This window comes from Adiantum capillus-veneris, chromosome 30, assembly GCF_014529385.1.
Source record: "Adiantum capillus-veneris isolate H3 chromosome 30, ASM1452938v2, whole genome shotgun sequence".
Taxonomy (NCBI): Eukaryota; Viridiplantae; Streptophyta; class Polypodiopsida; order Polypodiales; family Pteridaceae; genus Adiantum; species Adiantum capillus-veneris.
This window is the reverse complement of record NC_140960.1, coordinates 51,136,083-51,160,659: the sequence shown is the minus strand read 5'-3', so window position 1 is coordinate 51,160,659 and position 24,577 is coordinate 51,136,083. Positions and strand designations below refer to the sequence as shown.

The 24,577-nt window shown below is 44.6% G+C and overlaps 1 protein-coding gene and 1 pseudogene across 2 annotated transcripts in view; one reads left to right on the top strand and one right to left on the bottom strand.

Annotated features, from left to right (window-relative positions):
• LOC147417938 (uncharacterized) overlaps window positions 1-24,577 on the top strand; it is a 123,576-nt gene that overhangs the window by 19,728 nt on the left and 79,271 nt on the right. For both annotated transcript variants that reach the window (XM_086506857.1, XM_086506856.1), the window contains exons 2-4: window positions 6,502-6,593; window positions 6,978-7,086; window positions 12,602-12,690. In XM_086506857.1, coding sequence (XP_086362983.1) covers window positions 6,502-6,593; window positions 6,978-7,086; window positions 12,602-12,690 — 290 coding nt within the window. The remainder of the gene's footprint in view (window positions 1-6,501; window positions 6,594-6,977; window positions 7,087-12,601; window positions 12,691-24,577) is intronic.
• On the bottom strand, window positions 17,020-21,620 carry LOC147417940 (uncharacterized; annotated as a pseudogene).

Here is a 24,577-nt window from a genome sequence, read left to right as displayed (position 1 = left end):
AGCAGTTCGTATATCACATTCATACTCTCGAGTCAACCAAGAAGAAATAAAAAGCCTCTTGAATTTCAGCCATTTAATAGGCGTAGTCTTGCTTAATATAAGTGTGGACCACCAAGTTCGAGCATTCCCCTTGAGGTAAGAGGCAGCTCTCCGAATCTTAGAGTGCTCTGAGTAATGTCCTCCCGCGAAAGCGATGTCAAACTGTTGTACAAAAGACAGCCTTCAAAGCATCTCTATATCCCGAAAACGTGTCAAATTTAATTGATTGTCCACCTTCTTTAAACTCTCGGACTTTCTTGCTTTTGTCTTCTAGAAAGTCATACTGGTTGACTTTGTAAAAATTCTTCTTCTTTGCATAAAAGTTGCTATCATCAGAGTCTGAACTGTCTGTAGACGAGTCCTTTGTAGAACTGTCACTCACGGGCTTCTTTGCCTTTTTCTTGCCTTTTCCGAAGCGTTGCTTTTTGCTTCGCTTTTTGCCTTTTCGGTCTTCTTCGCTCGAGTCAGATGAGCTAGAAGAACTGTCAGAAGAAGAAGAAGAAGAAGAACTAGGTACTCCTTCAAATCGAACGCGCTTCTGTTTCTTTGCCTTTTGAAATGTCGACTGACGACCCAAATAACCCGGGAAGTCAATGCGCTTCTTTTGCTTTTTGCCGTGCTTTTTAGCTTTGTTTTGGGCGTCAAAAAGCCGAGCAATCCGTGCATCAACCATCTCTTCTAATTCCTTCTCTGAATACTTCTTGTGAGCAAAAGGTTTCTTGAGAGCGGGTTTTGGGGGGTGGTGTTGTGGTTTTCTGCCACTGCTCGTGCACTTCCTGGAAAGAAGTCTCGCTTATATATTTTGCAAATTTTTGGTCCTTCGCAAAATTGAGCATCATCTTTGTTGCATCGCCGATCAATTGACGGCGCTCCATCTCTCGACGCTCCGCCTGAGTAGGGCGAGGCGGGCCGTACTCCTTGCCGGAATTTTTGTTGTGATCCCTTCCTGCATCTCCGGATGCAGAGGGAGTTGACTGATCTTTGCCCGAAGCCATAGGTGCCGCGGAAAAAAATTTGGAATCAGATTTCTCGTAGAAGAGAAATCGGCCGTGCTTTGATACCAGTGTAACAGACTTGGACACTCCAAGTCAAGAATCTACCGCGACAACACCAAATAACCACTTCAAAACAGTTCACAATTTACAATTGATTGAACACTGGCCCGGCGGAGTTCCGTGCCTAGAGATACTGGCCCCAAAAACTGGCGCCCCTTTCGGTATTTCTTTTTGTATTAATCTGAGTTCAAAGTACAAGAGTGCGGGCAGACGCTCACACTCTGCGGCCAGATGCTCTGAGTTGTGAGGCCTGCTCACATATTTAAAGGTTCAAGGGATGCCAAAAGCAGAGCCCCAAAAGCTAAAATATGAAAATAGAAAGCTTGTAAAATAAAGCAGTCCCATCTTCCTCTCTCAAGCTCTCTCTTGAGCCTTTTTAAATAAAAGCAAAAGAGTTTCTCTCTTATCAACTTGCGTAGATTAAAGCAAGTCCAAAAAGCTGGCCTAAAGGCAGAAATGCCGCAACTCAGCCTTCCGCAATATGCGCCGCAAAACGCGGGATCCGTACAGCTGCCACGTCAACAAAATCAGGGTTTCTGATTTTTTATGCAGTTAGGGTTAGGGGTTCCTGAAGAGCGGGCAGCCACGTCATCACTTTGTGACATGGGTAGGGGCAAGGGAATGGGGTGGTGAGGGGGTTGGGTGGTGGGTAGGGGCGAGGGGGAGTGGGTAGGGGCGAAGAGGGAGGGGGTAGGGGCGAGGGTAGGGGAGGATAGGGGCGAGGGAGAGTGAGAGGGTGGGTAGGGGTGAGGGGGCCTAGGTAGGGGCGAGGGGAAGAGAGGGGGTGGGTAGGGAAGGATAGGAGCGAGGTCTAGGGTTAGGGGTGGGTAGGGGCGAGGAGTTGGAGGGAGGGGGTGGGTAGAGGCGAGGGTAGCGGAGGGTGTGACATTTACTTTGAAAGCTACATCTTCGTGCTGTAATCCGCCTTGAAGATGCTCGATGAAGGGAAGTTTGCTAGACACAGAAGAGAGCTTATTCTTGGTCGGAGATGTGAGGATTCTAGGTACTAGTCCTTTATTAAGTACTTAAACTCATGATTAAGACTTAAGAAACTTGAACTGAACTCAGAAACAAGACTCAGAAGACTCTGTGTTTGATTGATTCAAAGTGTGATACAAGGGCTCCTTATAGGAGACGAAGAGACAATTGAAAAGACACATCTCTGGTGAAGAGACATGACTTTAGATGTAAAGACACATCCTTTCGGCGAAGAGCTGCAACCATTGGGCGAAGAGTCGCACCCGTAGAGCGAAGGGGTGTGACCAATTGTCGAAGGAGTGTGGCTTTTGGTGAAGAGGCACGTCTTTTGGGCGAAGCGGTGTGACCATCCAAGCGTAGGGGTTCTGCTTGGCATGGCACTTCACATCTCTGCATCAATGAGTAATTATGTAATGTAACCAAGTCACAAACGTGACAAGAGAAGCAGACACCCATGGGGCTGATGATGAGGGGGGGTGAACTCCTGTAGAGGAGATGTGGTTCCTCTACTATGATTCTTTGTAGGCTCACCCAATCCAAAGGCTTCCACCAAGGGCGCATGGTGAGTAGGTTCTGTGACCTCCACCCTTTGAGCTGACTGAGCTGGCTCATTGGGTCGAGTTACTGTGCAAACATTGGAAGAGGGTGTACCCTCAGACAAAGATTGAATAGAGACTCCATAACAAGGCATAGATTTGGTAGCGTCCAACCACTCGAGCAGATCTTCGTCTGACCCGTCAGGTGGAGTAGGCTGTTCCAATTCGAGGCTGGTTTCTAGGGACAAAGAACTATGGTGTACAACCGGATCTATGCCTCCTTCTAGGCGAATGGGTTGCATTGGGGAGCCAAGAGTATGTATCCACATGGTGTTGTTTCCCCAATCATGAAGTGTTTTAGTTGTCGCAGCCATGGTCTTTCGATGAGCAAGGGAAATTCGCCCACAACTTGGGGAAGACGAATAACAACAAAATCCAAGTTAAAGGTAAAGTCTTGTACCTGTAGAGGCACTTTATCCTCTATGCCCACTGGGTAGACTATTCTCTGGTCGGCCAATGTAACTGTGAAGGGAGCAGGGCGAGTAGGCTGTAGACCTAGAGCCAACATAGTGAACTCAGGCATCAGGTTGATGCCAGATCCACCATTCACTATCACTCCTGAGAATTGCCGACCCAAGACGGACACGGTGAGACTAGGGCTTCTAGAATCTATAATCAATGAGGGGAGTAGCGGGATGGGATATCATATAGGACTCTGATGGTCGCACTAGGAGGTGCCTGCCACTAGGACTTGCTCGGGGGTAAAGTGACTGAATAACAGCAAGGGTGTCACTTCTAAAACTCGCATCTAGCCGCAACATGTCATAGAGGGACACTTGTTGGAAGGTGTTCTTCAAGATTGTCTCTGCTGGAAGATTTTCTTTTTCTACCAGTGGTTTCTCTGGTACCTTGATCTTTTGTAGATCAAAAACTGCTTCCAAGAAGGCTTCATCAATATCGGAGAGCAAAGATTTGGATTCTTGCTTGTCACTGGGTGATGGCTTGTGAACAACTGAAGGCAGGGTATCCACTGTTATGAGAATGTGTGGGGGAGTCTCGCTGTAACTTTAGGGCCTCCAATTCCCTGCGTAAAGAAGTTAAAAGGATCAGAAGGACTTTCCAAAAACATTGAGGGGGGTCTCTACATGAGGGGAGTCGGTGAACAGCTTCCTAGCTTCTTCTATCCTAGTAGCAACCGCGACAAACTCCTCCAGAGTTACGTCAGGTTGGAGACTCTCTCGGAGTTTTTGCTGGGAAGTTTTGGGAAGAGCCTTCTCCACCCACTTCTTAACCATAAATTCACCCGGTTGCTGAGGAAGCTTAGCCACCAGAGACTTTGTTCTGGTCATGAGCTTTGCAAAAGTCTCATTTGGCTAGAGCTTCAGGTTGGCCAACTCATCCAGGACCTTCTCCTAGAAGTCCCCTGATCTAAAAGCTTCACAAAACTGTTGTCGTAAAGTGGCCCACGTCGCAAAGTGGTTCTCAGCAAACTGACTGTACCACTTGTCTGCTAAGCCATCCAAGGTAGATGGGAAGGGTACTAAGTAGGCACCTTCTCGATTGAGGCCACGACCTTTGCAGAGAGAAACAAACCTTCGGGTATGGTCGTCAGCATCCTCTGTGGAGAGACCCTTGAAAGTCGGAAACTTAATATTCACCTTAGCTAGAACGCTTGTGAGCTCCTCCATGGCTGTTTGTGCAGGAGCTTGTTGCACTGGAGCTTGCTGTAACACAGTGGATGAGAAGTTTATTGATGGGGGGTGACTGGGGAGGTGTAGAACTGGTTGAGGGGGAAGGCAGGGGTAATGGGCTGGTAGACTTCTGCTTGGCACGAAGGGTTGACGCTTCCTGTGGTAGTACTTCAAAGGACTTAATAATGGGCTTTGTCGCTCTTTTGACTGCCTTGTATGTGTCATGCAGTAACCAAAAGCCTTCCCAATCTTTGAGCACGAAGACCTTTACTTCTTGCACTCTGGTCCAGACTCCACTAGACCATGGCGAGTGACTAGACCTCCTGGCTAGACCTGGACGAGAGAGGACTAGACCCAGCCTACTCCCTGGCTAGACCTGGACGAGAGAGGACTCGACCCAGCCTAGAGACTACTAGACCAGGACGAGAGACCTAGACCAAGATGAGTGACTAGACTAGCTGGTCTAGTATTCTAGTATTGAGCTGGACAGACCAAGACCCAGCCTACTCCCTGGCTAGACTTGGACGAGAGAGGACTAGACCCAGCCTAGAGACTTCTAGACCAGGACGAGAGACCTAGACCAAGACGAGTGACTAGACTAGCTGGTCTAGTATTCTAGTATTGAGCTGGACAGACCAAGCTAGACTACTCTAGTCTAGACCAACACAGGCGAGAGATTAAACGAGCTAGCTCCTCGACCTGTAGGCATAGTGGAGTGAAACTTCAGTTGAGGTCCCATCGGGTGTGCCAAAAATGAGAGCACCTGTACCGGAGATAATGTATCGTGCCCTCTATAGTGGGTGCTCCTCATTGCAGTGTGCGTGATATCTCACTCCACAGAATGCAAACACAGACAACAGAGCAACAACAATACGACTCAGCTGAACCTGAACATGAACATCGACAAACTCAAAGAAACCGACAGACTCTGGCATGGTAGCGCATTCAGCTATAACCCAGATCTCATAGGTATAGTGGGGGTGTCAAGGCTCAACTGTGCAGGGATGGTGTAGACGTGCTGTGTACAACACAAGATGATAGACTCTAGACTGACCACACAAAAGTAGATGATGATGCGTACCCACAACTGGAAGTTGGAACCAACCACTCATATGTATCTCCTAAAGAGTCACCAACAGCTGGCATATATCCCAATCCAGCTAAGCCTATCTCCTAACTGAGGTGGTGGTGGTCTGGCTGCGGTGTCCGCTGGACCACCATCCATAACACTTGCCACATGTCACTGCCCAGGCAAGAGTCTGCCCAGTGTGAATCAAGCCCAACTGCAACTAACTGCTTGTCCCATGCCAGTGACACTGTAGCCCTGTTACACTGATGTAGGGAGTTATAGTTGCATGACACTTATTTGTTTCTGGCTTTTGACCTGCTAGATGTAGAATCTATTCCACTTGCTGAGGTGGTGGCCATTGATTGTTGACATTGTCGTTGTTGTGTGAGATACCGTTTCTTATGACAGCTGTTGACGTTGCAAAAATACGTTGGGCAGCTTCAAATTTCTGATGTGTAATGTAGTGCAAATGGATGGTGGAGATTTGCTGCCTCCCAACCCCTGCCATGGACAGGGTTAGTAAGCTACAAGCGCATGCTAGCATTCTGTAATCAGTGGAATATTATGTTTCTTCAGAGGTGGTAGCCTCTTTGAAGCAATTTGGAAATACGAAATAATGCCTTCTTCTTGGGTCATCCAACTGTCTACAAAAGTTTCTGCTCCCTCTACTTTGAAACATTGGAGGCATATCGTTTTGATGGGGTAGGAATAAGACTTCTTTGAAAGTGATGGCCAGTGGAGAATAGAAAGGTTTATCACGCTTGAGTTCACAAATGGCATAAAATGTCTTATGATACCCATATTTTCTTAGGAAGTGTTATTTAAGCACGAAACCAATTATGTCCCATGCTAGTCTTGATGTTGTCCATTTATGTGGATCATTATATCATTGTATGAGCTATGCTTGTATTATTGTATTGGTAGCTGTGCAATCTTTCCTTTTATGTATTGTGTGTTGCATTGTAACATAGCTGCAAGAAATATTGGTTTACTGTTTTCTGTGTATTCTTGCTTAACTTTTACTTTGTGCATGTCTTTCTTCTAAAGAGAACTTCAGATCATAATGGCTTGGGGTGTTTGTGAAAAATTTGTGGCAACGAAGTAGAAACATTCATTTTTATAAATTTTGGTAGGGCGAGGTCTGTGCGGTTGCAATCTCTCCTTTGGATACAGTGGTGGCCTCAGCAGCCAAAGACAAAACTGTTCGCCTTTGGATACCCACAGCGTAAGAAAACTCTTTCAAGGGTGTGTTTTGGATACATAATTCTTCACCCCTCGAGAAAATTGGCTCAAACTGCCATACCTTCCAGTTTTTTGTGAAGTAAAGTGACATTTTGAAAGTAGAATGCTTTGTTCTTGGCTGTTGACTTGCCCTTGTAGGGTGTAATTGGTTCAAAGAGAGTGATAGAAACCATGCATTCAATTCATATATGTTTTTCTAATACTGAAAATGGATGGTTTGAAGAAACAATGGATAGAAACCTCTTTTCCACTTTATGCGTATAACAATCACTACTGTTATTGATCTTTGTGCACCAAAAAACAGCACAATGTACAGCTTTAAGCTACTTCATTGAAAGGCTTGATGCATGGAACATGGGTTTTGCAGAGAAGGTAAAGGTTCCATTATTCGAGCGCACAGCAGCACTGTGAGAACATTGGCTTTCAGTCCAGATGGAGAATGCCTTCTTTCAGGCGGGGATGATAAAGCTTTAAAGGTCTATTTGTTTCTCTTTATCACATTTGTGTTATATTTTTGGATAGGGTTGCTGGTATAATCTATAGGCCCAGCTAGATGCCTTTAGTCTATCATGATATCATTCAAGGAATGAGTTCCTTCCCTTGCTTTTGGTTTTTTGAAAAAACAGACGTAGTTACAATTGCTTTAAGTACACTCATGCCGCCACTACATTATTGTCCCGTAAAAACTCAGCTGCAAGTCAAAAGAAGTGAGATTTAGAAATAGTAGCTACTTTGGAGGCTTACATTCCCAGCTAGAAATGCCTGCTCATTTTGAAAATCATTGCCACACTTAATATGTAAAACGTGCTTTATATGCATACCCTCTCTCCCAAAATGTAGTGTCACCATGTATTCTTGCCCTTCTCTAAAGGGTTAATATTTGTCCAGATTTCAGTACAACCTGCTATACACTACCCTTGAGAGAGATGTCTCCATTACACTCTGAAGTACTAACTTTATGTTGATTACTTTTTATTTTTTACACTTTGGTCCTTGCTTTTGTCCTTTTGGTGTGGTTCTTACCTAGTCTTCACAAAAGCTCTTTTGTAGTATGACCTCAAGTACCTGTTTGTGTCTGCCTTTATACAAAATGAATAATGGTTTGCTTTTATCTAGTTTTGTTTAGCAACAAATAAAGTGATTTAGTTTTTCCTTTAGCTGTTTTCTTGTGTCCCTTGCTTTTGTATTTTGTGAGTATTTTAACCTCTCTTATAATTCGTAAGTTCAGACTTTCCTTCATACTTTATATATATTTCCATGAAAACTCAAAGCAATTTAAATACTTCATAAAACATGGCCACTTGTGCTAATGAAATGCCGCAAGACCTACCATGCTGGAAACACAATCACTTACGTGTTTACGAGCATCTTAAAGTGGGGAAGAAAGTCCGATATATCGGTAAGTGTTGTTTGTCATACTGCTTATGAAATGTTATATTAACGTCTTTGAAAGGCCAAAATGACCTATAAGACCAAAAGCTACAACCATATCAACTGAGATAAAGCATAAAAGGAAACATCCTAGATCCTAAAACAATCTGGGTAGGGAAGGTAATGAAACCGGTAGGCAAGTAGGATACAATCTCATGTTACAAATTGTAGAATGGGGGTATGGCAATGAGAACACACTAATAGGGGAGGCCATCCATGCCAAGCTCCTCTTAGAAGGAAGAGAGTCACCCTTTAAGATTCATGTCAAATTTTACTTACGGAAGGGAGAGCCTTCTGTTCCTTTAGTGAGACAGTGCAAATGGTCACAAAGAAAGTGGATAAACACTACGAATGAAGGTGCTGAGACTGAGAGATAGAGAGAGAAGAATACGACACCAGAATGTTGTCAAACCCTCCTCCAAGGGCCCCACTCTCTATGGCGAGAGAGGTCTATGCTATTGATTGCACAATCCTCGTACAATGGTCTAAATGCAATGGACTTGCCGACGATGACGACGACGAGGAGACGGCTGAAATCTGAAAACGCTAAGGGCTGAAATCTGCAAATCTTGTATCTTCTGAATTCTGACTCTATGTCGGTGACGACGGCGACGATGACGACGACGCGACGACGATGATGCGGTGAAAACGCAGATGCTGAAATCTGCGAATAGCGGGCTGAATCTGCAAACTCTGGTTGATCTGACCATGCGGCGAGGATCTGCTGCGGGAAGGTGAGATCTGCGAGGTTTGGGGGCTGCTGTACGGAATCTAACTCCTGAAAATGCAAAACGCTGATGCAAGTGAAGGTTCTGTCGCCGGGAATCTGCAAAATACTGATGGTAGTCTGCAATTGCAAAAACGATGGGTTGATCTGCTGTCTGCTGTAAAAACGCTAGGGAATCTAGGGTGATCTGCAAGTTGCAAAACGTTGGGGCTCATCTGCAAATGCTGAAAACGCTAGGCCATCTTGATGGCTGAAAAACGCTAGGAGTTCCTACCGGGGGTCTTGCTGAGAAGGTGCACTGCCAGACCTTGGGTCCCTGCTGCCTCTTTTGCCAGAAAGCGCTAGCGCTAGCTTTTCTTACATATTGCCTTAGTCAATTTTCCCTACCCAGTTTCTTAACAAAGTCACTTAATAAGAATAAGTGAAAAATGGCTAAAATAGGAAAAATGGGTTCTATGCACTGTAAAATGCTCCTGACGGGTACTGACCGTAATCTGATGATCATGCTGTGTGCAACCAGATAAAATGAAACTACTCTAATTGTCTGGACATGCACGGTCTGCGAACAGACTCATTAAGGTGGCATAACACTTCTTAAGCTGAACTGAATCCTAGTCATGAAGTAGCTTGTCCACATGCACATAGGGTTAGATGTGCACGTGACATTTGGGACTTGCCCTTGAGCCTCAATGGGCTCTACTGGGTGAGAATGTTGCCTTGTTTTCTGTGACATTGGTGGAGCTTGCAAAAACTTCATAAACCTGGGATTGTGCACCAACCGGGTAAACACATTCACAACAACTGCCAATTGTGTCCTGAACGCATCCTCATCTGGTTGCCGAGCCATTCTTCCTTGAGCTTGTGGCACATTCACATCAATAAAAGGTACAGACAGTGGTGGCCGTGAACTTTTGCCAACCTCATACACTGGAAGGATAGCCTGTCTGTCCTGAGAAGGCTATCTCTTTCCCAAGGTTTGGTGCATAGTAAATGTGGAGTGTCGTGGGCCTTGGAGATCCGGAGTCTGATATTGGAGACTCTTTGGTGGAGTATTCGGCCTCCTTGTCAAAGTCTGGGTGGCTTGATATTGCTTCATCTCTTTGCCTAGTACCTAGATGCCTCGAGAGCTCTATATGAGAGTGTCCTTAGGTAGCTTCCTCAAATCTCTGGATGAAGCATACTAAATGAAAGAGAGCCTCCACTAACTGCTAGAGATGATGCGAGAGATCATCATAACTTGTGGACTCTCAATTTGTGAGCACCCTGAAGCAATAAGACGAGGTCAAACTGCTGATATATACTTCTTGGCAAGGGTAACTAGGGTGTCATAAAAGAGTCATAAAACCAGTGCGGAGCTCCTAGAAGTGTGCGTGATGGCAACGACGCTCTAGCATTGCGAATGCAGCATACCCTCTAGTCTCTCGCGGCACTCGCCATGGAGAGGCAGCTTGTGGTGGCTATGCAAGTATCCCAAGGTACTCATAGGAGTCTACCACCTCGACTCGCCCTCCAACTAGTGTGAGTAGAGCTTTGCTCTTGACCTTTCTAGATGTATGAAAAGTAGAAATAGTCCCTCTTGTGACTCAAAGACCAAGACAATATCATCAGCATATAGCATAATATAAATTGGAGTGCCTCCTAGATCCACACCTGCACCTTTGGCGCGAAGAATGTACTCACGTGTCTTGCCAATGTAGAGAGTGGACACCCTTGCTTCACACCAATAGTGCTAGCAATGGGCTCCGAGGTGCCTTTTGGACAATTTTCTCGGCTGGAAACTTGCTCGTAGAGAGAGTAAATCCCCCAAATAATCTCTAATGGCACACCAAGTGTATGTAGGCGCTTGAAGAGCCGGTTGTGTGACATTGATTGAAGGCTTTACTGAAATCCAGAAAACAGCAGTGTAGTCACCTCTTCTGCCCCTTCGCTTGTTCGATCAGGCAACGGAGAGTGAAGATATGGTCTATGGTAGAGAAGGCTTGTCTGAAGCTGGCCTGTCTTGTGACTCACAGGCCCTCACTCTTTGCATATGAGCTCAACTCTGGCTCCATAGAGTTTGGCCAATGTGTGGCCAGTCGTGATGGTCCAATTGTATCCCAGGTCAAGAGTGTTTCCAGACATGTGGGTAGGTACAACGGGGTGCTAGTCTACTGTGTCGGTAATCCCTTTGCTAGTGTTCTATTGAAGAGCAAGGCAATGAATGGGGCGAGGGTGCATGCGGCCTATATGAGGTGCTTACTTTGCATGCTTGTGTGATCAGCTAAGCAGCCATGCTGCATATTGCAAACCGCCCTCTCTACCATTGCGGTTGTGAAGAAAGTGGATGTGGAGAGAGAACAAGGGTTTGCTTGCTTCGGTGTCCTGATTCTTCCGAGGAAAAGAGTAAAATCTCTTTTTCTTGCTTTGAGAGAGAGCGGTTGTCTCCTCTAGAGTAGTGGCTCTAAATTCTTTTTGAGGACTCGCTCACAGACCTGAGAGGAATCTGATTCCTTAATTTTATGCTATTAAATGAATTCGATTCATTGCTAAAATTTCTCTTTTGAAGCTCTTAAAGTGAGAATTCGGAGTGAATTCTTGCCTTGCCGGCCAAATTCTCTGTATGGTTGCTGATTCTTGTTTGGGTTGGCTAGTTGGAAGTCTTATCGACGGAACTTTGTTGGTTTTGACACGTTCTGAGCACTGAAACGCCTGTAGACAGCAATCTCTTCGAGTATTGGCCGTAGTTAAGTCCCTTCTGTCTGAGATTTTGATTGGCAACCAAAGGGCTCTGAGAGAGAAGGATGTTCTGGTGCACTTCTCGTGAGAACAAGTACACACACATAATCTCTCTGCTTTGGGTAGTTGATTTTCATAGGAGAGTGTAGTTCTAAGTGTGAATATGCACTGCTAGCTTCTACAATAGATGCTTGGTAGTCTCTTTGAATGAGAGGGAGCAATTTTGTACAGAGGGCTAACCACCAGAGAAGTGTCGTTGGCTAAATTTTTAATAAGAGAGAGAAAATCAATTTGAGTAAGGCTGGGTTCAGACGATGGGGCGGCGGCAAAGGGGGTGAAGGGGTGTGCGCTCTTCGTGGAGCCTGCTCATTGGAGCAAAAGAGAATAGGATGTCTCTGGACCCACAGAAAATTGGGCTAGCCCCCCCGCCCCTCTCCCCCTTCAGAAACGTGCTTCTACTAGGCGCTTTTGCAGCGTGAGTCGCGGGCTGCACTGCCCGAGTGCCAGCGGTCCTCTTGCTCCATCTCTCATTGGCTAGAGCCCCCTGGAGCTTCGTCTATCATCTCCGCCCCGTGTGAATGATGTGAGAGGAGGCAGGTTTTGAGATATCTTCTGCTGCCTGGCTTGTCTGAACTCGCCCTAAGGTATGGTCTACGTGGCAATGCATGGGCAGATGTTTTCCTAGCATGGCATGAGGTGGAAAGGGGATGGGAGAGAGAAAAATGGATTACCTGAAGCCCATATGTACTATTCTTCAATTTACGTTTTTTTACATTAAAAGGGTGTATTGACCCTTTTCACATTCACTGGACAGTTAAAAACATTCAGTAAACGGGAATATATTATACGACACTTCTTTCTTTTTATGTTTCCACACAAGAAATTTTTAAGTGCATTAGCTAGACTTTCGAGATTCTAGACCTGCTTGTTTTGCGCCATTCTTGTTTAGATCTCTACTTGCTCATTACTTCAGTTTTTATGCTTGTGTTTTTTTTTTTGTACTAAGTAAAATTTCAGCCTTAATGATAAACAATCAGAGAAAAGTGTGTAAAATGATGATAAAATTTTAGCAGACTAAAGTGTTTGTATGAATGGTGTGTACTGAGTGAGGATTGCAGATTTGGGACGTAGAGACAGAGCGGTTTCTTGCTGGATTGACCGGCCATATGAATTGGGTTCGATCAGCTGAATTCAATTCTAGTGGAAGGTGACAAAAGTAAAATCTTTGTTATGGACATTATAATAATGATGAAAAGAAATGCCAATATGAACAAAAATGAAACATGCCAGAAATAGTTTTCAGTAAAAAAAGGACCATGCTTTCTAGAACTACACACTATTCTTTGCTCCTAAATCAATTTCTTTTTTGGTCCAACTATACATACCTCTCAATCAGGATTCTACTTTTCCCACACATAGCGAACAATGCATCCAAGAAGGTGCTTATGTGTGCTGCTTGAAATTCTTGCCTTGCTCGCTTTGAAGCTTTCAAGGGTCTTGCTTAGCGGCAGTTGCACGATGAATGTGCATGCATAGTGCGTAATCTGATTCTGCCGTTACTGAGGCGTATCACATGGAAATTTCTCAACAAATGGTTTAGAACAACACCAGGTTTTTGTGGTAAATGGGAAATGTAAAAGCATTTTGATTATATATGCAGAGCCCAGCCCAGCCCGTAATGGCCATCTTAGGGAAATGGGTATTTTTCTGTTCATACCAAAAAGTAATGACAAATAATGAGATGAGTGATTATTGGCCTTTGTACATAGTCTTTGAAGTTTAATTCAAGCCAACAGGTTGAAACAATTGGGTTTGCTATTATATTCTGAAAATTGACTGTTGAATGCCTTTTGCCCATCACTGTCTGCATGCTTCCTTTTGGAGTGCCCTTTGAATGTCATTCCTTAGCGATGTCTTTTTATTCCATCATTTTGTTGTGATGTATCAAGTGCATACAATGTAACAATTAAACGGGGAGGAGTCGGAGGCCTTTTTTAAAATTTCACATATTTTCCTCATTAGAGATCTTTGTAAAGAGCGTTAGTCTAAGTAAGACAGCCCAAAACTCGTTCAGGTAGTTTCAGTTTTTACTGTATGAGAGCCAATCCCATTCTTTATGATCTATTTCTATAATTTTGGTAGAACTGCTCACAGAAATGAATCTCAAACTGTTCACTTGTCTCTATGTCTTGGTGCAAGCCACCAATTGCTAACTGTATCTTTTTGACACCACCAACATGCCTTAGCTTTGACCTTTTTGTGAAGTGCCCGTTTACATAGGCAACTCCAGTCTGTTTGCTGAAGTAGAGAGCTCTGGAAAGATGTCTTCTTTCAATGCAGTAATCGCACTTAATGTCTATCTTCTTGCTTTGAAATTCTTCCTTTTCCTTTTGGTCATTAACAGGTGCCCAAACTCCTTCCAGGTACTTCTCAACAGCTTGCTTTACATCTTTCGTGTTGCCACATACTTACATGAAAACTCGGCGTGTTGCAGCGTCTCACTGGCAGGAGGAGGGTCTCAGGTCCGAGTTCTTGGCATGATTCTTGGAGCACTTATGGGACAGCAAGCAGCTGAGGCGTGTCACTATGTTTCAGTGGCTAGTTGCACATCAACTATCGCAGTTCGCAGTGGGGAGTTGGTTGGTGCACAACGGCCTCTCAGTAGTATGTGCCGCGTGTGACAACCCACTTGAGACTCAGCGTCACTCTCTGTGGGACTACCCCATGGCAGAGCAGGTTTGGCTTCGGATTCTTCGGTTGATGCCTGCACTCTCCATAGCTAGCCATTACACTTGGGGTGCCGCAGCTTGGTCCACACTCACGTGTGTCATTACTTCGTTTTGAAATGGCTTCTGTCGGGAGGATGATTGTGATATAGTAGGGCCGGCCTACACTTCAGCCAGCCACATAGCTAGTTCCTCAGGAGTGGAGCAAAGATAGAGAGTTGTGCTGGGAGCTCATTTGCAGTCTGACAATGTGGTTCATCTCTCGAGCCTGCTGCTTCCGTATCTTCGAGGCTGGACCCATCCCACCAGCGGAAACTGTTTGTGACATTTGGCTGGAGCTGGTCCATACCCCTATAGGCTAGTTTGAGAGATTCAGGGTAGCTCTGACCGCATGTAGGAGCACCGAGAGGCCTTCTTGCGACTCTGGCGCCCAGGGCCCTTCTTCACAATGGTTCATGGTGCGCTTAGATGACAGTACCACCCACTGGTGTGGTTATTTCCACTCCCCATCTCTTGATTTAGCCATCATTGTACATATCTTGTCTTTTCACTTGGAGAGTCTCCCCACTTGTCGATGTAGCCCTCTAGCAGGGGCAAATTGTAGGCCATTAGGTAGTCTTTTCTTAACTAATGAAAGGATTTTTATCTTGGAAAAAAAGGGTCGTAATAACAATGGAGGTAGTCAATAATGCGAGCAAAGAATTCCGAGCGAGAAAACTAAGCAAGAGAGTGCCTAATGGTAAGTTTCCCATCATTATGTATGGTATTTGACCTCACATGCTCATGGTACAAGTTTTGTTTGAACTTGTATGTGTGTGTGTGTGTGTGTGTGTATGGTCACACCATTTCCCTCCTAAATTACAGTCTTGATTATAAGACTCGTTCACTTAATAAATCTTTTAGGTTTATTCACACAATAGTTAAAATTAAATATATTATTACTCTCTCTCTCTCTCTCTCTCTCTCTCTCTCATCGGATAGATATTTAAGGTCTCTTGGGATAGTTTCCTACGACGTTAAAATACTCTTCTTCTTGTGTGTTTGTGTGTGTGTACGCCTGCCTTGATAAAAAGAGGAAAATGGTATAACCTTTCTATCATCCAAGTGCGGTAGATTGGTTATGCCATTTCCCTTTTGAATAACACGTCTCGAGTTCAACTCTCCTCGTCGGATAGATCTTGAAGGTCTCTTGGGATAGTTTCCTACGACGTGTAGCAGATACACGATTGACCAGAGCCTATGCAGCATTGGGGAGACTTGAGAGGATATGTTCGCAGGTTCAGTTCCAGAAACCTCGGACAAAGCTTTGGCTCGGCTCTATGACCCTTTGGTCACTTCGGCCATGTTGTATGGAGTGGAGATATGGGCCCCCCTCAGTTGATATCATAGCAGAGTTGGCAGTACTGATGGATGGAGATGTATGGAGAATCCCTTGGTGTCTATGATTTCTCGGATGATTAGGGCCAAGGCCTCAGTACCACATGACATTGTTAGGGCGGAGCTCGTTGCTCCTCCATTGGTAATGGAGGCACTCACTCGATCAGTTTCATTTATGCATAGCACTTTTGCTCTCCCTAGAGACAGATATGCTTGATTAGCACTATAGTTTTCGTGACAGCTAGCATTGCAGGGAGATAGATCATGTTGGTATGCAGAGATGGCATCTTGGTTTCAGTTACATGGCTTTAGTATGGACCCGCTACCCTCATATCATTACTCTCTGGATGCACCCTCCATCTCCCTCACTAGGGCAGAGATTACCGGGCTCATCAGACAAGACTTGATTTATCTGGATACGAAGAGGACATGGATACAACATACACATGAGTTGGGTACGAAGATGACTTTCTATAGAGAGCATCTTCTCCAACTCACGGAGGACGGTTTTGTGATCAGACTAGGAAACATGGACACTCATCTATCCCATGGGATACGATGTGCTATTGGTCAGATACGCACATCCTCCCATCAGCTAGAGATTGAGACAGGCAGATTTAGAGGAGTACCCGTTGAGTCCAGGATTTGTCAGGTGTGCCAAATAGAGCCAGAGACAGAGCTACATTACATACGTCACTGCCGAGTATACTATGAGATATGGGGCCGCTTTCACTCTCTATTCAGAGAGGGTTTTGAGCCACTTTCTAGAGTCATTAGATACCAGGATTAGAGATGCCTCGGATTATACTTACTGGAGATTCGCAAACACAGAGAAGATCTCTTGACAAGGGGCACAATGAGAGAGATCCAGCGACAACGGAAGATTACAGATTTCTTTCAGTCACAAACAGACGAGTTCGAGCAGCCTCCACAGCATAACAACACCAGAGGCACCAGAGGCATATTGCTTGATCGGGCGATAGAGTCGGGGCGGTCCTGTCGCCCATGGATGAGGAGGCCCTCTTGATATCGACGCAGATTGCAATCGAGGATCCATACCATACTGGCACGACATAGGAGCCGTCCCGGATACTAATGTATATGTATATGATGCCTCGACTGCCAGAGAGCTCCATTGTATCAGCTCACCCTTTGTTATTCCTATTCCCTTTGTATCAGCTTTCCCCACCCCTACCCACCATTTTCTTTTCAGTTCTTTGTACTTTTTGTACCCAGACCTGGTATTAGATTCACCACATGTAACCTTTTGGTCTCATAGGTCATTTTGGCCTTTTGAAGACGTTAATATTACATTTCATTTCATCTCTCTCTCCCCCCCCCCCCCCCCCCCCCCCCCCCCCACATTGGCTCCATGCTAGAAAGTCCAATCATGCTCAAGTAACCCAACATGCGATGTTATACTAAATGAGAATTCTCACAAAATTTTCATCTCCAAAACCGCAGGGCCTGTGAGGGTGGACCAGGCTGCAACACCCCAAGTGTACTGTCGTGCTGTGGAAAGAGCTGGCATCAGCCGAAGAACCCGAAACCAAACTTGCTGTGCCATGGGGCAGTCCCACAGACGATGACACTGACTCTCCAAAGGATGGTCGCAAACTGCGTAGGCTGCCGAAAAGCCACTATGTATTAGCCAGCTTCCCATTGTTGTAGCTCTGTGTGCAACTAACCACTTGAACAAAGTGACTCGCCTCAGTTGGCTAGAGTCCCACAAACGCTCCCAAAAATCTGACAAGAACTCAGCTATGAGACCCTCCTCCTGCCAGTGAAGGAACATGTGTCCTACCAAAGCCTTGCAGTTTATGACTCCTTATGAAGCATGGCGTGATAAGAAGCCATCTATTGATCACATGAACGTTTTTGGTTGTTCAGCTTATGCTTTGGTGCCACAAAGGTAGCGCAGAAAATTGGACAATAAGGCTGTCAAATGCATTTTTGCTGGTTATAGTTCTGAAAACAAAGGTTACAGGTTATACCATCCGCAAAAAAAACGTATCTTGGGTTCACAAGATGTTGTATTTGTAGAGCCTTTATTATCATGTACCGGAGACATTAATATAAGCTCACAGGATATTTATGACACTATGTTACCTCTTTTTAATGGTAAAAACTTGAATGTAAGTTCGAATGAGGCACATGTATAACCTATGGGGGTTTTTGAAAATGTTACGGATCAGCCTATTGATGATGCAGATATACATGACGTACTTGATGTGGAAAGGGCCGAGAATGAAGAGGCTAGGGGTATGCCAAAATGGCTAGTGCATACTCTGCGTGAAAATAAATTGGATGCACCTATGTTTAGTTGTACTTGCTCAGGTTCTTGCCATGCATCATATACCTCAGATTGTTATGCTTTGGCCGTTTCTAGTTTGTGTGATGAAGAGCAACCTCTTTCTTTTGATGAAGCGCAGAATTTAGAAAATTAGATGGCTGCCATGCAATCAAAACATGATGCACTTATAGAGAATAACACATGGACTTTATGTGATTTGCCTCCTCGCAAAAAGGTCATTAGTACGGAGTGGGTTTACATGCTGAAACGTAAGCTGGATGGTGAGATTGATTGCTACAAGCATAGTTTTTTCATGCGGCAACCATGTGTCTCACTCGGGTGGGTATGGAAGCCCGATATAAGCCCGATTCAGACCCCCCGAAGATTCCATACGTGGAATACCATACGGCACTAAAATATTAGTGTATATATATATATCTCATAACAAATAGCAATTAAAATTAAAACACTAGACTCTAGAGAGTAGCCCAAAGCCACATAATGCATTAAAACATCATAGAAACTTGAAAATGTAGAATCTAGCTAAATCAAGGAGTCGGGAGCCGAGAAACAGATCAAGATCATTGATCAATAAATACATCAAAATTTCAAATGATCAATGAATCATGATCATACTAGATGGCAAAATATGGAGCCTCCAAAACCAACAAGACTGTGTACTGAGTACTCCAAAATTCAAATGACAAAACATAAATAGAGCCTAGAGGGTGGAGTCCAGCCGCTCGATGCTAAATAGTGAATCCAAACCATAAGTAGACTGTAGAGCTAAGAGGAGTTAGGACCGAGGCTAGAGCAAAATGCAATGAGCTCTAACTCTCATCAAAGGCCACCTCCTCATCATCATCCTCATCCTCATCATCACCCTCATCATCCTCATCCTCATCCTCATCCCAAGCCTCATCCTCAGCAACGGAGCATGAAGTCCCAATATCACTGGGCATGCTAATCGGAAGAGACTCCATAACATCAGCAGTGCTTTGTGCAATAGCCTCCTGAATCTCCTGCAACTCAAGCAAGCGCTCCTCATCCTTCTCTTTGTTAAGCATCTCCAATGTCACCTCCATTCTCTCATAGCCGCGCTCTTTGATCTTGCATAAGAGCCTCAAGTTGGTGTGTATGTAGACAAGCTTCTCGGTATGAGCAGGAAGTAACCTATTTCTTCTCTTGGTGTGAATGAGAGAGAAGGTGCTCCAATTTCTCTCACATGGAGAGGCACATGTCCCTTGAGAAAGCACCTTAAGTGCAAGAGTCTGCAATGTGGGCGTGCAAGTCCCAAAAGTCTCCTACCATTTTACACCCTCTTGCATTCTCTTTGGATCCTTTGCAATAGGATGAGAAAATGACTTTCTTTCAGTGAGGAAAGTGTCCAACTCATCAATGAGGGTACCCTGCATGGTCAAATCACCCTTGGTATACCTGTCCAAAAATGTCATCCACCCATCATGAACCTCACTATCATTGAATTGCCCTCTTCCTTGCCATATAGGATGCAACAAGTATCCCACAGCATGCAATGGTGTGTGCATCATATTCCATCTATCAACGCATAGGTCCTTGATCTCTTGCATCCTTGCCGCATCAATACCTTGCATGTTTTGAATTTGCTCAACCATGCGATCCGTAAGCTCATACACAAGCCCCATGGTGGCTCCTTCCCTATCAGCCAAACGAAGTATCTTCAAGATGGGAGCACAAATCTTCAAAATCAACTTGGCCTCTTGCCAAAAGGATGCATTAAACACAATGTCCGAGACCACTATGGCCTTTGCAGACCTGGATGCCTTCATTTTCACAAATTTTGCATCAATCATAAGCCTACGCACACCTTGCATACATCTCTCATCCACAAGACTAGCCAACATGATGAAGTAGTAGGCAAATCGAGTGGCCGATGGCTTCAACAATTCCTTCTTGCTAAGCATTCGAAACAATGCCAAGACAGTGGACTTCCTTGTGACAAATGTGACAACCTTTGTTGCATCTTCAAGAATTTTTGCAATCCAAGGGAGCTTCCCAATATCCTCAAACAAGAGGTCCAAGCAATGGCATGCACACCTCGTGAAAAAAATGTGTTTCCATTTCTCTTCCACCATTTGCCCGGCCCCAACACAATTAGTTGCATTGTCCATGCATACCTGCACAACATTGGAGGATCCTACCCCAATAATCACATCCTTAAGCTGCTTGAAAATAAATTCTGATGTCTTTGTCTCCCCAGATGTGTCCACAGATTTCAAAAACACAGAACCATGTATAGAGCATGCAAGAAAGTTAATGATAGACCTGCGTCTAGTGTCAGACCATCCATCACATACAATTGTGCATCCATGTTTTTTCCATTTCTCGCGCACACCCATGATCTCATGACCAATGCATTTGACCTCATCATTTAACTCTGTGGTGCGCAAAGCATTGTATGTGGGAGGCACATACGATGGACCAACTTGTCCAATTGCCTTGACCATTTCCAAAAAGAAAGAACTCCGCACTTTCCATTCAGGAATGTCCTCTGCATAAAAAAACCTGCGCAAGGCTTGATCTGCTTGCTTGCGTGCTTGTAAGCTAAATGCACTTGCCAAGGGCCCTTGTGCAACCTTCCTCTTCTTGCTCGAGGACCCCACATTTGATTTGGAAGCCGAAGTCCCAGTGGCACTTACATGAGCACTCCCTGATGCATGTGTACTCATTGAGCCTGAGGTAGAGGCATTAGCTCCTAAATCATCCACCAAGGCATCTACAAATGCATTTGGGTCCTTCCCATCATTCTGTACATCTACATGCAATCTTGTGACCACCTCTTTGACGTCCTCTGGCACCAGTCCACATGGGCCTACACCATAGCCAGAGAGGGACAATAAATGTGCACGAATACGGGAGGGACCGCCGTCCCAAGTATGCCCACAATACTTGCATTTACATGTAAATTGCCCTTTCTTTTGAGGCTTCAATTGTTCTACATACTGCCATTCGGGACGCTTCACTCGGCCCATATGGATTCTGCAAACTTGCAAGGTGCACACTGCAAAGTTGCAAACCTTGACAAAGTGGAGGCCTCACGAGTAACGGACGGCTTAGGTGAAGAATCAGCCGCGCGCGGGAGAGTGTGTGGGCACTGGGTAGGGCTCCCGGCTTGCGGTCTCGAGTCCTCTCGGCTCTCAAGCTTTGATAGGGGCTCTCTGTGCAGAAACGGGATGGCTGCAGGTTTTTAACAATTCGCGCAGAGGTGTTTTGGGCCTCATTTGACAAATCCGGGGCTTTTTTGCCAGCGCATCAAAAATGCCCTGCTCGCGTCCGAAAAGCTGAACCATGCGGCAACCATGCGCGCACGCGTGAGGAAGCCCGATTGGGCAATCGGATGCGCTTGGAAAAAACTATGGCTACAAGGCTAGACTTGTTGCAAAAGGTTATGCACAAGAAGGCATTGACTATGAAGAGACTTTTTCTCCCACATGTCATATGACTACTCTTCGTTTCCTATGTAGATTGGCAGCTCATTTTGGACGGAATGTATACCAATCAGACATTGTTACTACTTTCTTGAATGGTGATATATTTGAGGAAGTATATGTAACGTAGCCTTGTGGTTTTGTCAAGAAAGGACAAGAAACAAAGGTGCACAAATGCAAGGAAACTTTGTATGAGTTGAAGCAGACTCCTGGTGCTTGGTATGAGAAAGCTAGCAATGATTTGATTAAACAAGGCTTTTGTAAAAGTCCAACTGAAGGCACTTTGTATGTCAGACGTGAGGGTCATGTATTTCAAATCATTGTTTTGTATGTAGATGATTTGCTGATTATTGGTTTGAATGAGACATACATTGCTGAATTCAAGGCTGAATTAAATGCAACTTTCAAGATGAAAGACTTGGGACTTTTGTATCATTATTTGGGAATACAGTTTAAGCAATGTGATGTAGGTATTTCTTGTGTCAAGCAAGATACATGGAAACATCACTATGTTGGTTTGGACTCGAGAACTGCAAACCTATTGCTACACTAATGGAAACAGGTTTGAAATTGGGGCCTACAGGGTGTCGCTGTCTGCTTGGAGGCACTCTAGCTGCCAAGCCGCGTGCTCTTTTGAAGTGTTAAGTTCCAATCACAGGTTTATTTGTGAAGTTCCTCTGTGTCGTAAAGTAAGTAAAGTTTATCTATGCATAAATCTACTGACCTGTGAGACTGCAAACTGAATATCCAGCCTCATATTGCATACATAAAAAAGGCATCCAACAACAGTCTCTGATAAAGAGTGACACCAGCAAGATCTCCAGCATCATGAAGACTCAAAGATTGGCGCCCCTTTCGGTATTTCTTTATTCTTATTGCAAACAAAAAATGATCCGAACGCTTTCACCTAACTCTCACCAAGCTGCCCAAACCTGTCCATGGCTGTAATTGCAGGTTTTTGACCCAATTTCGCCAGCATAAAGGTGCAAAAACCTCTGTAGGTCACTTTCCCTTGCGGTTGGGAAGCTTTCCAGTGAGCTGCAAGTCAATTTCAGCGTGCTGTAATTCCCTGTTTTGACATTGTCAGGTGCCGTAAGCCCTGTTTCCAGAGGCTTTCCTGAGGCTCCCTTGGTGATGTCATGTAGTTTAAGTGCGAAACCCTAAACCTGCAGAAAAACACAGCAGGTTGTAATTTTCTGTTTTGGATCGTTTTGGGCGGAGCGAGCACGTCCACGCATGCCTTAGGTGCTCCCGCACGCAATGGGACCGTTCCCCTTTGAAATGGACGAGTTTTCACGTAAGAAAACTCTCCGTTTTTGCAACCCTTCGCGATGGAACTGTGCGTACCTATGGGGGATTAGCAATTAGCTAATCCGGTTCCTGTACAGAAGGCTCTTGCCTTGGCAAACGCGCATAAAAGCCCCATAATTGTACATGGGTATCTGAGAGGCCCAACTGGTGGGGCATTACCATATGTGCAAAAGGGGGGAGAGAGATGCATGAGAGCAAATCATCACGCTACATAGAGCAAGGGAGAAAGCAAACTTTCCATTAAAGCTGTGATCACCTGCACCCACTACTCACACACACACTGTAGTCACTTATGAGCCAAAAATCAGCCCCCCCTCTCACTTCTCCAACCTCTTCTTGCAGATTTGGCAAGTGCATCTAGAGCCGCCATGTGTCCCTTATGCTTGTTTTGAGTTAATTTCCTAGTACCCACCAACTTATACCCACCAACTTATAAGTGTAGCGAGGGGCCTAAATGACTTTGAACTGAGCCTAGACACCCTTTTGCTGCTCGGATTCCGGTGCCGACTGGCCCGACCATCTCGTGGCGACTTGCCCTTCCCGATTGCGGGTGAAACTCTCGGCCATCGGCCTTTTCACACTGACCACACAATGTCCAGCCATTTGTGACTTCAAAAAGAGGGTCCCAAAAATTAAATAAAAATCAAGGGAAAGAAACCAACAACTAAGGTTAGTGGTTGCCACAACCTTGTGACATTAACTGCAAAGACAATCTTGCCTTGGTTGCAAGTGGTTGGATAAGGGTGATTTGGAAGTTCATTCTTTGATATTGAATCTCTATCTTGAGGCTTTTGGATTGGAGCCTACCATTCCAAGGGTCTAGGCTATTTTAGTTGTATGCAGTGTGCCTCTTGTATAGAGGGGAGATACTCCACTCCCTTTGTCACCAGATTAATCAACAAGAGTTTATAGTGGTCATGGAGGTGTACTTTATGTTTTGCTAATTTAAATACTGAGCTGACAGTACTCTGCTCGAGAACTCTCATGTATGTACGTATGTGTTTTGTTGCAACAAAGTAAACTTTCAAAAGTAATGACTGATCTGCTCTATGATTGAGTTTGTGAGATGAATGTGTGCAACACTCTCTGTGAGTGCTAGTCCATCGGTGCATCTAGACGAGTTTCATGGTAATTTCAGACCAGGATGGGTGGCTAATGATGGACTCTTGACGAGTTCAATGCTTAGGCACCCTTGGATAATTTCTTGTTTTTTGCACTCAGTGATCTAAATATTTTGCAATTCATCATGTGTACATAAGACTTGTTTGGCGGTATACTGGGCTCTTTATAGACATATTGAATCATATTTTTTTCCTTAAATACAAACAAATGGTAAATAGCATTATAGCCAAGGACGACTTATCCCTACTTTTTTAGGTGAGATTGTTAGACATTGTGGTTATTTATTGACCTGAAAATTGGTTGCAAAAGATACCATTTCTTGGGTCATGAATAAGCTTCAGACTATCATGCCTATTGGGCACTCACTACATGGCCCCTACATGTTAAATTACAGATCTCTGACCCCATTCAATAACATATGGTGCTTTCTCGCACCTTTATGGCTACGAGAAAGATTGACTTTGAAAAGTTTGTGCCCATAATTCACTAGAATTTTCATGGAAAACAAACTATCATACCAAAGTTGTGCACATTCTCATATGTATCAAGACTTGCTCTCCAAAAAGGTATGGTGCGCTGAATAAAGATGATACATGTTGTCCCATCCTTGCACTGAATCCTATATGCTTTGATTCTTTTGGAACAAAACCAACCATAAGCACGACTACTATGAATAATTTTGATCACCACCCCGACCCATTTCAATCATCATGAATCTTGTTTAGATATTTGATGTGTGTTATTATGTCACCATCCACCCCTATGGAATATAACTAGGTACTATACAAATCCTTCAAG